The sequence below is a fragment of the Piliocolobus tephrosceles genome, chromosome 1 (assembly GCF_002776525.5).
Source record: "Piliocolobus tephrosceles isolate RC106 chromosome 1, ASM277652v3, whole genome shotgun sequence".
Lineage (NCBI taxonomy): Eukaryota > Metazoa > Chordata > Mammalia > Primates > Cercopithecidae > Piliocolobus > Piliocolobus tephrosceles.
In genome coordinates this window covers 155,494,226-155,507,492 of record NC_045434.1, presented here as the reverse complement: position 1 = coordinate 155,507,492, position 13,267 = coordinate 155,494,226, and the positions used below count along the sequence as shown (strand labels likewise).

The 13,267-nt window shown below is 37.5% G+C and overlaps 1 protein-coding gene across 20 annotated transcripts in view; it reads left to right on the top strand.

Moving 5' to 3' along the window:
* The window catches only part of SGIP1 (SH3GL interacting endocytic adaptor 1), a 224,350-nt gene that overhangs the window by 135,081 nt on the left and 76,002 nt on the right, over positions 1 to 13,267 (top strand). For 13 of the 20 annotated variants that reach the window (XM_031933926.1, XM_031933925.1, XM_031933922.1 and 10 more), the window contains 4 exons: positions 5,625 to 5,636; positions 9,434 to 9,458; positions 10,383 to 10,434; positions 11,729 to 11,814. In XM_031933926.1, coding sequence (XP_031789786.1) covers positions 5,625 to 5,636; positions 9,434 to 9,458; positions 10,383 to 10,434; positions 11,729 to 11,814 — 175 coding nt within the window. The remainder of the gene's footprint in view (positions 1 to 5,624; positions 5,637 to 9,433; positions 9,459 to 10,382; positions 10,435 to 11,728; positions 11,815 to 13,267) is intronic. The other 7 variants (XM_031933930.1, XM_031933936.1, XM_031933934.1 and 4 more) reach the window with 1 other exon arrangement.

Here is a 13,267-nt window from a genome sequence, read left to right as displayed (position 1 = left end):
CCTGGTCATTTTGATGACTAGCAGGTTCTTTGTTTCTCTTCCCAAATGAAGTTTTAGAAGATCATCTCAAATATGTCTGATTGAATATAATAGACAGTCGCTATAATCTAACTTGTAATCTGTAGTCGACCGAAGTTTAAATACAGATAAACACCTACAATAGCGTGGCAAATTGATGCTTGCCAGATAGTTTGTCTTCACCCTAAAGCATTTAAAAACAAGTAGGAATCCTCGTAAGAATCTTAGTCATAAATGTAGTGATCATATATTCTAATTCTTTCCAAGAAAATTCTCTAACATTAATCACTCAATTTGCTAAAATGAGGCTATAGAAAAATCATATTTGTTTAGTGCTTTGTAGTTAATTGCCCATTCTCAACTTTGTTTCCCTATAGCACTAAATTTAGCAAATTAGGATGCCATAAAACTTCAAAATCTGGGTTATTTAATGAATGTGACAAGGGGGATAGATTGTTTTGTTAGTTGGAAATGATAAACATATTAAAACACTTTATTCACATTGACTAAGATGAAGGTATCATAGTTAACTGAATTTAAACTAACTCCGTTATATAAAAGATAATAAAACAGAACTGTCATGTCATATAAGAACAGTGTGAAGACTGAGGATATAGGCTGCAGTATTTTCTTTTAGGTAGATATATTCATTTTGAAAATTATATAAATTTTAGAAATATACCACATTCTAGATCTTCATTCCAGTGACAAAATCATACATTAGCAGTGTTTATCCACTTTGAAAATAGCCTCAACATATAAAATAAGAGTTATCTCTAAGTTGAACACCAAAATAAAAGTAGAAGGGAAAATAAAATGTTTTCCACATTGGAAGACCAAGAGAAATCTAGGTAATGAACACAGTATTTAATTAGGAATGAAGGAAATTTGTTCAGAAAACAAGCAGACCACTTGCAAAGTCTCTGAGTAATCAGACATAGAAATGAAGCAGTAATAACAGCAGATAGAATTTACTGAGCGCTTATTATGTATGATACAAATGGCTGCAATCAGAGGTGAATTAACCTCCTGCAGATTCTGAACAACTGAATAGGTGTTTTGTTTGGTTGTGCAGTTAAAAACAATTTCAGCCCACATTTCAAAACTAGAACATTTCAAATTAAAAAAAAAAAAAATCTGGATGCTCATCACCTCTCTGAAGACCTGGCAGGACTAAGCCCACATTCTCACGTGGCACACATGGGGTGCACTGAATAGTGGCCAGTTTTCCAGAATCTCATAATGTGTATGTGCCTGACTCCCAGCACCCCCTCCCCATCCCCCACCCACTTTTTACTCCTGCAAGCATTTGGGTTTGCGACTTTGGACGTAGATCTCTCAGCTTATAGAATATATCAAGACCAGATACTAAATTAGTTTTCTTCTGCCTTTGAAGAAAATTCTGTATATTGGTAAACAAAAAATAGAATACTAAAGGCTTTGACTTTCTTGGGAAATGATGGGAGAAAGGGTAAAGCAAATTTTTGAACAGGCAAAGACCCTTCCGTCCTGGCTGATAATAATTTTTCTGTCCTTATCCAGCATAGCCTAAGCCAATTTTTGCTCTTCAGTGGTGATAATTGGCATATATAAAGCCCTTCCGTTTGCTTCTGGAATTATTTTCCTTTTGAAGCTTTCAGATAGCTCTTAATTATAGACCTTGAGGCTTTCTGGGTCTGCACTTTGCACAGCTTCTAGCTCTGTCTTTTGGGTTCTGTTTAATCAGCCTGTGACTACATGAATTTGAACAGCTATTCCCTGCTGAAGGCATTTTGCAAATGGAGTTTCCAAAATGCTATATTACAAGGTTGTCTTTTACTAGAAAAAAAATTAAACCTTGAACTTGTGATTAAAATATAGGTTTATAACTCATTGGAAATTAAGATATGACTCAATTTGGGTAGATTAATATATTTGAAATTATTTTGAAAAAGTATTCTGTATAACCTTAAATTAAAAGTAATGGTAAAAAACCGCAATTACTCTTGCACCTGCCTTAATAATAAAGTGTCTTGTATGTAAGGTTTTGCCTCTAAATGCTTGCAGTCTAGATTCTATTTTGCATATTTCTCACAATTTTATCTTGGGCCACTTTTAGTCCTCTAATTGCTATATTTTAAAAGTGAATTGTTTGTCATGAAATTCCCATACCTCTTTCTACACAAAAAAACTTTTTAATTTGGTCACTAAAGAATAATAAAGTCTAAAGTTTCATATATAAAAGTGTTTGAATTTTTCTCAAAACACAGTATGGATTAGTCAATAAGATAATTTAAACTCAGAAACAAGTATTTATGTGGCCTTTTTTTTTTTACAATTTTATTTAAGGTGCATCCAGGCAAGTTTATAAGAAAGGTGGAATCCATAGGTAGCAGTACCTGGAAAATAAGGCAAATAATAAAGTCTGTAGTATTACAAGTAAATTGTCTAGAATAATATGTCTAGAATGCTAGCTACTTATAAACTGGTCTGAAAAATAACCACTCCTGGATGTTAATCACAATGACTCTCTGCTTTTGGAGTCATTCAACAATGCTATGCTTGGCATCATAGAAGGAATGAGAAAATGAGAAATAGGGGATCTGAATTCTGTCTCTGGTTCTACCTGCTTACTAGCTGTGTATCTCAGAGTCTCACCTTCCTCTCTATAGCATGTAGCCGGTTGGACTAGATATCCATGGAGGCCTACCCAGATGTAAAAAGCTACAACTTTTTGCTTCCTATCTATGTTCTAGAAAGAATATCCTCTACATTTGAACAAACTCCTAACTTTCTTTGTGTTTGTGCTCCTAGTTTTGGTTTTGGGAGGTAGCTTCTAGTGACTCCATGCATTAGCCAATATATTGAAAGGGAAACTGACGAACAGCTCTTTCCCCACTCACATCCTAGTCACTTGTGTTACATCAGAAAGCTCCTAAAGAGGCAGAGCTATCAGAGATTGTTGGAATAAATTGATAGCAGCCATAATCAAGATTTGAAAAGCAAAAGGAAGAAGTCATACATCTGCTTGTTGTGTTTTTTGTTGTTGTTGTTGTTGTTGTTGTTGTTTTTATCATACTTTAAGTTCTAGGGTACATTTGCACAAAGTGCAGGTTTGTTACGTATGTATACATGGTGCCGTGTTGGTTGCTGCACCCATTAACTCGTCATTTACATTAAGTATTTCTCCTAATTCTATCCCTCCCCCCTCCCCCTACCCCACGACAGGCACTGGTGTGTGATGTTCCCCGCCCTGTGTCCAAGTGTTCTCATTGTTCAATTCCCATCTACGAGTGAGAACATGCAGTGTTTGGTTTTCTGTCCTTGTAATAGTTTGCTCAGAATGATGGTTTCCAGCTTCATCCATGTCCCTACAAAGGACATGAACTCATCCTTTTTTATGGCTGCATAGTATTCCATGGTGTATATGTGCCACATTTTCTTAATGCAGTCTATCACTGATGGACATTTGGGTTGGTTCCAAGTCTTTGCTATTGTGAATCATGCCGCAATAAATGTACGTGTGCATGTGTCTTTATAGTAGCATGATTTATAATCCTTTGGGTATATATCCAGTAATGGGATCACTGGGTCAAATGATATTTCTCATTCTAGATCCTTGAGGAATCGCCACACTGTCTTCCACAATAGTTGAACTAATTTACACTCCCACCAACAGTGTAAAAGTGTTCATATTTCTCCACATCCTCTCCAGCATCTGTTGTTTCCTGACTTTTTAATGATCACCATTCTAACAGGTGTGAGATGGTATCTCATTGTGGTTTTGATTTGCATTTCTGTGATGACCAGTGATGATGAGCATTTTTTTTCATGTGTCTGTTGGCTGCATAAATGTCTTATTTTGAGAAGTGTCTGTTAATATCCTTTGCCCACTTTTTGATGGGGTTGTTTGATTTTTTCTTGTAAATTTGTTTAAGTGCTTTGTAGATTCTGGATGTTAGCCCTTTGTCAGATGGGTAGATTGCAAAAATTTTCTCCCATTCTGTAGGTTGCTGCTCACTCTGATGGTAGTTTCTCTTCCTGTGCAGAAGCTGTTTAGTTTAATTAGATTCTATTTATCTATTTTGGCTTTTGTTGCTATTGCTTTTGGTGTTTTAGTCATGAAGTCCTTGCCCATACCTATGTCCTGAATGGTATTGCCTAGGTTTTCTTTTAGGGTTTTTATGGTGTTAGGTCTAACATTTAAGTCTTTAATCCATCTTGAATTAATTTTTGTATTAGGTGTAAGGAAAGGATCCAGTTTCAGCTTTCTACATATGGCTAGCCAGTTTTCCCAGCACCATTTATTAAATACGGAATCCTTTCCCCATTGCTTGCTTTTGTCAGGTCTGTTAAAGATCAGATGGTTGTAGATGTGTGGTGTTATTTCTGAGGCCTCTGTTCTGTTCCATTGGTCTATATCTCTGTTTTGGTACTAGTACCATGCTGTTTTGGTTACTGTAGCCTTGCAGTATAGTTTGAAGTCAGGCAGTGTGATGCCTCCAGCTTTGTTCTTTTTGCTTATGATTGTCTTGGTAATGAGGGCTCTTTTTTGGTTCCATATGAACTTTAAAGTAGTTTTATTCCAATTTTGTGAAGAAAGTCATTGGTAGCTTGATGGGAATGGCATTGAATCTATAAATTACCTTGGGCAGTATGGCCATTTTCACGATATTGATTCTTCCTATTCATGAGCGTGGAATGTTCTTCCATTTGTTTGTGTCCTCTTTTATTTCGTTGAACAGTGGTTTGTAGTTCTCCTTGAAGAGGTCCTTCACATCCCTCGTAAGTTTGATTCCTAGGTATTTTATTCTCTTTGTAGCAATTGTGAATGGGAGTTCACTCATGATTTGTCTCTCTGTTTGTCTATTATTGGTGTATAAGAATGCTTGTGATTTTTGCACATTGATTTTGTGTTTTCTAAGGTCATGTGGTCCACCAGGGTTCTGTTGCTGCTGGACAGTTTTCGCCATTCCCAACTATGTTTGTCAGAGCCTCCTCATCTTTCCCATCACATTCTCATCATTCACATCACATTGGTAGAGGCCGCCCAAGTCACTAGGCCAAGAACATTCAACACAAAAGTATCCTCATAAGCACACCTTCCATAGAACACCAAAGAAAAATTCCAGACAAGGAAAAGTGCTCTCTAAATCCTGCCTCTGGTTTTTCATAAGCTCCTTTTGTACCCTAACTACGTGAAAAGTGCATTATTGTCTATATTTGCTAACATCCTGCTCTGTAGGGAAACAGTTTACTTCTCTATTCTCTAAGTACCCCCTCCTCAAACTTTCTAGAGAAAAACTTCTATGACAAGACATTAAACATTGTTAGTAAAGTTTTCTTGTATGTTTCTGCCTTGTTCTTATGTACACATAACTAAAACTTACATATCCACATTAGCAAAGCTGTATTGTACAACGGATATCCTCTCTTTAAGGTTCTCCAACGCCTACTGTGGTTTAAATAAGCCCTAAACACTAGGACTGCCTGTCTTCCTTTGGCCTGATTCTCTGGAATGTATGTTTGGTTAGCTGCTTATGAAGTTTTCTATTACCCAAGACTTTTGACTGATCCATCATTCTCTGACTAGGTGTCTGTTCTCTCTTCCTTTTTGCTGATCACAGAGGCGCAGCCCGGTAAGAACTCTCAACATTTTTACCTTAAACATGTATAGAGAAAATTGCTGCCAAGGCAAGGTGGCCAGGTTGGTTTCCCATTAAATTTATGATAACCCAGTGTGAATGAGGCAGATGAAACAGGTTTACTGATTGAAAGCCTCTGACCCTCTTAAGTACCAAGGGCATATTTTAGAATTGTCAGAGCACTTTCCCATAACTAACTAAACTAATACATGGGAATCTCAACTCCTAGTACTAAATTTGGAAAATATATGGAATATGTGTGTGTATGTGTGTGTATGTGTGTGTGTGTGTGTGTGTGTGTGTGTATGTATGTACATAAAAGGCCTAGTTCACCAGAAAGTACCATAGAAGTTGATAGCAAAGAGATAATAAAGAATAATAAAACTATTAAGAATGTAAGGGGCCGGGCGTTGTGGCTCATGCCTGTAATCCCAGCACTTTGGGAGGCCGAGACGGGAGGATCACAAGGTCAGGAGATCAAGACCATCCTGGCTAACATGGTGAAACCCCATCTCTACTAAAAATACAAAAAATTAACAGGGTGCGGTGGCGGGCACCTGTAGTCCCAGCTACATGGGAGGCTGAGGCAGGAGAATGGCATGAACCCAGGAGGCGGAGCTTGCAGTGAGCCAAGATTGCGCCACTGCACTCCAGCCTGGGCAACAGAGCAAGACTCTGTCTCAAAAAAAAAAAAAAATGTAAGGACACCATTTTTAAGCCATCATTGTTTTTAAGCCTGAATTCAAAATACGTTCCTGCACCGTAACTTACAATGATCAAAATATGCTGATACATCATTATAATTTCCATCTTGGGAGAGGGAGACACACTTTCAAGTCAATATTCCTAGGCTATCACATAATTCTAAATAAATTTCATCACAGAAGACAAACGTTGGGAGGGTAGATCAAGATTAATTTGCATTGTTCAAAATGGAAACTCGTTTTCCTCAAGTTGAAAAGTATCATGAATTTTTTTTTTTTTTTTTTTTTTTTTCTGTGATGGATCTCACTCTGTCACCCAGGCTGGAGTGCAGTGGCGCGATCTCTGCTCACTATAACCTCCGCCTCTCAAGTTCAAGCAATTCTCCTGCCTCAGCCTCCCAAGTGGCTGGAATTACAGGCACCTGCCACCACACCCAGCTAATTTTTTGTATTTTTAGTAGAAATGGGGTTTCGCCGTGTTAGCCAGGATGATCTTAATCTCCTGACCTCATGATCCGCCCGCCTTGACCTCCCAAAGTGCTGGGATTACAGGCATGAGCCACCGCGCCCGGCTGAAGAGTATCATGAATTTAAAGCAACAAAAAGAAGGGTCTTTGTTATGTTTGAAATGATACTCATTTACCTGGTCAGTCCATTAAGAGAGGAAATGGAACTGAAAACAGCCTCTCTGAAATATCCCTAGGCCTGTGCCAATCCAATTAGTCAATTATTATTTGATGCAAATACCCTGCCCCAGGTGACCAGTTGGTAGTTCTCTACTAAACTACATAGCTAATACCATTAAAAGACGGTATCTGCAGAGACCGCTAATCTATGGATGATTCCAACCCAGCTGTTAAGTGACATCACAGATTATGAAAAGAGTGAATTCAGTCATTCAAAATGAGGAAATTTATTCACGACATACATGTAACAACAAACAAGCATTGAAAGGGGGAAAATACAGTCACTTGACAAGGGGAGGTTTTTGAATCCAATGGGCTTTTTTTCCCGAATGTGGTTTGTGTGGTCGACATCACCTCAGTCTTTTTCTAAATATATCATGCTGCAACATTAAGGTCATCAGAGACCTGTATGCCCATCCAGCAGACAGCAGGACTTTCTTTTCTGTTGCTGCTGACTTGCTGCTGATCTTTCAAACATTTGTTGCTTTCTAAATTGATAGTAGCTTTGTTCTTCCTAATTTCTAAACAATAGAGTTTTCTTGAATACTTCGGCCATGTCTTGGTTGCACTTAACTTGGGATTGTTCATTCGTGAAGACTATTTAATAAAAATGTTACAGGGGCTTCTTCTTTAGTGCCTTTCAACTGTGAACATCTACTGAATGAATTGACACCCCTGGCAATTGATGACTACAAAAGGAGCTCTGTACCTTTCTTGGTTTCATGGATATTAACATTTGAAGGAGTAGGACAGAGGGACAAAGAGGTCTTCAATACAGTCTCTGGGACCTCCTGGGTTTTAGGCCTCACAGTACTAGGTGGGCTGTGTTCCCTCAATGCCATTTATTAATCTTGTGATTGACTGCTTGGAACTAAAGGCCTTCTATCTTTTCCTTCAGATCTTATTAATGAAATTCTATCTGACAGTTCATAACCCAGAAAAACATCTGTTATCTAATTATTTCTGTTATCTAATCATTTCTGTCTACAGAGCCTTCTTTTCCAAAAGTAAACCTGTATCCAAACTTCCATAATGTCCTTGGCAGATTTACGTGGCCATATTTATTAGAAAGTATTTATAAATAATGTAGTAATTCTCTATATGGCACACTTAGTAGAGAAAAACAGATCACATTATTAGACAAAACAAGCCAGAAAATGTAGTTTGAGAGACTGAGAAAGCATCGAATGTATCCTTGTTCAGATTGAAACTGCTCCTTTAGCATAAATGGGTTCAAAATTGGACAGAAAATGCTTATGCAGCCTTAGAAACAAGGGAAAGAAACTTCTTATAGGTCGATTACAGAGGCACTAAATCTTGTCCTAAGGTGTTAATGTTATACTTTGAGAGAAGAAAATGTATCCGTGACCACCAAATTGAGCCTTCACTCAAATTAAAAAGCAGGAAAAAAAATGTGTTTGATGGCCATCCAACAAATGTGTTCATGGTCTCACCTTTTGGAATGCTTTCTCATATGTACTTCAGCTTTCCCTATCCTCAACTCTGGCCCTGTCATTCTCCTATGGCAGGCATCCCAACCCATGCTCTACCCCATGATACAGCCATCCTCGTGGTCTACTTTTCTGGTGGCATCCATGCTGAGAACTTTTCACAACTTCTGGTTTTTAATCAAAACTTTTTATCTAATCAATCCTTCTACTATCTAAATAAGTTTATGCTAAGGCATTATAAAAACTGGAGATGACCTGCTCAGATTATTCCTGCCAGGGCTATTTGTATTCCAATAATATCACGATGTCTTGAGCACAAGACATTACTTCCAGTTCACTAATCGATGGGCCTAGTGGCAGGCAAGTGAAATAAATTGGGAGGATGAGTGCATAGGGTGGAATTCCCTGACTTTCTGAATAAAACAGTTCATTCAATGGCAGATGGTTCAAGTTTCCCTTGCCTTTTACGCTTGCCACCTATACCTGTTAAAATCACATTTGTAAACTGATGACTGTTTCCATTAGCAACCTGGGGACCCCACCTGACAAGGAGCATGCACTACTCCTAAATACACTCTGTAATTTTTAAGCATCAAACATATGCTAAACTTCGATTTACTTTCTTATCTACTAGAATTTAAGAGGTTTTTTTTTAATGGACTATTGAATATTTGAATTTAATTTACCAAATCTACCCAGGTAAGGGGTTTTCCTTGTTCAGAAGACTTATGATTTACCCTTCCTTCCTCTCTATAATCTTTGAATGAAATAAAAAAAACCTGATTTCTGTGTGTACCTACAATTTCCTACTTAAATGCGGTTCTGAGAAAAATTTCATTTCCCTATCTGCATTTATTTGAGTTCAGTTTAATTGCAATGACAGAAATAATACATATTGTACATAACATATATGTGGTCTTAAACCTTATAGTGTCTATTTCTAATTCTAGGGTGCAATTAAAAGGAACTTATCCAGTAAGTATATCTTAGCTACCAGAAATAGCGTATGATTTAAAAGAAAGAACAGTTCCTTGGATCTTGGAGTATATATGCATATGAATTATGCATTCCCGGGCTTAATTTTTAAGACTTACAAATTTTTTACTTTTACAGCAAAGAATTCTTGTAATGATAGAGGGCCCCTGTGGGTTCTGAGTGATTAATGTTTAAGTTCTGAAAATAAATATGTTTTTGGAAAAGCATTGCTATTTTCTTTCTATATTTGTCAACTCTTGCTGTATTATTTAACTTTAGAAATGAATTTAATCAAGTGTGTATTTGTTGCTGGGGGTGGGAAGAACAGGCGGGCAGAAGGAACTGAAAGTAGAAGCAACTTACCCATTCTTGTGTTATTTGATATGAAAATTTTGGTCAACCAAAACGATATGATATAGGTTATAATACACATAGGGCACAATTTTCCTCTGCTGCATACAACACATCCTAGGAAATTCTAAATTCATGTTTCATAGTTAAAGATACAACATTTTCTTGGCATTTCAAGAAAAGAACAGGCAGAGAATGCTGGATTCATATCTTACACATATGGCCTGGCTTAGTATTCTCTTCATTGGAAAGCAGAACCAGTCAAGGCAGCAGACATTCCAAGAATGGTGTGCTCTTTCACTAAGTGCTGCACTATCCAGATCTTCTATTTGATGGCTTGTCACGGAAGTTCCTTAATTAATGAGGTTTTACAAATGCCAGAGAAAACACCACTACATATGCCTAATATATGGCTGTTGCATTGCCAGGAGAGAAGGTTTGTTTTGCAAAGTTTTCATACAGAGTTGCTTATTGATGGGACTTAAATCTCTAAGTGTTTCCAAATGTAGGTTATAAGACATATCAGGGAATGGTAAAAATATGTCTAAAAAGTTCCTTTGTCCTGTGCATCAGGTGAAGAAGTGGCAAGACCCAGGCGTTCCACACCAACTCCAGAACTTATAAGGTGAGTGTGAAAGACATTAGTTGTGTTTTATGCAAGGCATCATGAACTTTTAACAATTAAGCAAATCTCCTTTGAGCTAAACTCTCAGCTCCCATTAACAAAGGCTCTACCAAAATATATCAGTCCGTATATCCACATCATGGTCAAATATGTCATTATTTTTGAAAAGTGCAGCCCAAGGAAGACCTTTAGGGAAATATTCTGCACTTATCTGAAGGAACTGTCTATCAGAATGTGCAGGCCCCTTCCTGATGGGACAGCTAAAGTTCTCTCTAAAGAGGTCTTTTGGTGTCTGGAATGCTGATCTTCAGTATTATTATATTGCCCCACAAAAAGAAGCCTTTTTGGTTGGATACCATCTCATGATGCATTCCACCTGCCACCCACCAAAGGAATCTTCCATTCTGTTTTTAGTTTTTGGCAAAGCATTGTATTTTACAGTATATTCTGTGGGTTACTTAAGTATTGTACAAATGGGCATTGTTTTATAAAAAGACTGCTATTTCTATTTAAAAGCTGAATTATTTTCGATCTTTATCCTCCTCCAACCTCTGCCCTCTCCTCTTCACCCCTTGCCCCTTACCATACCATATAGACCTCATTGAGATCAATGAGGGGAATCAGATTTGGAGAAAAAATGAAGATAATTATGCATCATTTTCTTAATAATCAGTCTGGAGTAATAATTAAGAGAAAGAATGCAAGTTTAACTTATCCTCCTGTTTTCCCTGATTTCACAATACTTCTCTTTCTGAGATTTACTGTATTGGGGTATTAGGAGGTTACAACTAGTCTATTAAAGGATGAAACTTCTCGGTGGCTTTTTACCTAATATCCCTATGCTTGACTTTCACTAATTATAAACCGCATTTACTACAACACAGAGATGTGGTGAAATCAAATATAAATGGTACTTGAGGTCTCAGAGAAAGGTGCTTTGCAGTAAACTCAGCTCTAGTATTATCTCTTCTAGGTATAGAGAATCAGGATGCTTTGAAAGAGTTATTCTCCTTCAACTTATTTCTATTGGATGAGCCCCTCAGTTCTCCACTGAGAACTAAGGATCTCACCTTCTACGAATTCTTTTGTCCCATAATACATCTGACATCCTTATAAAATACTTTCTAGTCCTAAGGGGGCTTGTCTATACATGCATGCATGCATGCATGCATGCATGCACTAGTGCACACGCACACTTGTTTTACTGAGAAAAATATTTGAAAGTTTGTGTATCTTTTTGAGTATTAATTTTTGAGCCCTTTCTCTGTATTTTGCCTTAATGTGTGTGATTTAGCAAAAAGCCTCCTGATGACACTACGGCCCTTGCTCCTCTCTTTGGCCCACCACTAGAATCAGCTTTTGATGAACAGAAGACAGAAGGTAGGAAAAGAAACTCCATATATTATAGATTTGGTTTTTCTTTTATTGAAGTACAACTTTTCTAGATTAAATGTACGTATTTTGAGGTATGTTTAAAATATATTATCTTCATGGGCGAGAAAAGTTTCAATATAGGTGTGCTGTCAAGAACAGAAGTTTAGTTTGCAAATCTGTATTATTTTAGGATTTGAAACATTACTAACAAGCTCATTCTTCAAAAGAAGTCAGTAAACATTACTGCAAATCTACACAAACCCCTGTCATGGAGTAAACACTCTGGGAACCAAACCATCATCATTTGAGTTATCAACAGAATCACAAATGGAGACAGACATTCATACACCCGTCATTGTCACTGTCGTTGGGATCTAGCCTCCCTTACCTCTTTCCCACCTCATAATGAAGGCTTCAATTGGATTGCTCACAACAGTCATTGTTTGCTGGCTGAAGACCCAGGAATGACCTTGAATCATTTAGAAACTTAGAAATAAGGCCAGGCGTGGTGGCTCACTCCTTCAATCCCAACACTTCGGGATGCTGAGATAGGATTGTTTGAGCCCAGGAGTTCGAGACCAGCCTGGACAACATATGGAGACCCCATCTCTACAAAAAAAATTTAAAAATTAGCTGGGCATGGTGGTGCATGCCTGTAGGCCCAGCTTCTTGGGAGGCTGAGGTGGGTGGTTCACTTAAGCCCAGGAAGTCAAGGCTGCAGGGAGCTGTGATCACACCATTGCACTCCAGCCTGAGCAGCAGAGCAAGACCCTACTTCAAAAAAAAAAAATGAAAAATAAAATGCTACTGAAGAAATGGCTTTATTTCTGCCATTATTTTTGAGTTTACCTAGTAAATATTATTTCCTAGAGTTAATTATTTAACTTTTTTAAATTAACCATGTTTTTGGATGGCTGTAAATACTGTGTACTTTACTGATATAAAATCAGCTCTCTATAAAATGCATCTTATCTATTCCCGAAATGTGTTTACATCTAATGCATGTATCTCCAGTAGCTATGTTTGGTAATATAGAATGTTTTTGTGAAAATTATTTGACTTAGGGGCACCATGGTAAATGTATAATAACATATTGTCTTTCTAGGACCTATTGGTGAAGGTCTTAAGTGTTAAAGATGGCAAGAATTAGAAGCATAATGGGTAGAATAAGCTACATTAACAAAGAGACCTCAAGTACAATAAATTAAACAAGATGGAATCTTATTACTCTTTCATATTAACAGTCTAGAAGTAAACAATATAGGACTGGTAAAGTAGCTCTGCTGTCTTTAAAATGTTACTTTTATCTCTGGCTGCAAGGTGGCTGCTGTAGCTCTCCTCCTCTCCCATTCAGAAGAGAGGAAGTGGGGTGAGGACCACTGGAACTCACTGCTAACTATTCTAAGAGCAAAACTAGAAGAGACACAGGTCACTTCCTGCCAAATCCCACTGGAGAGAA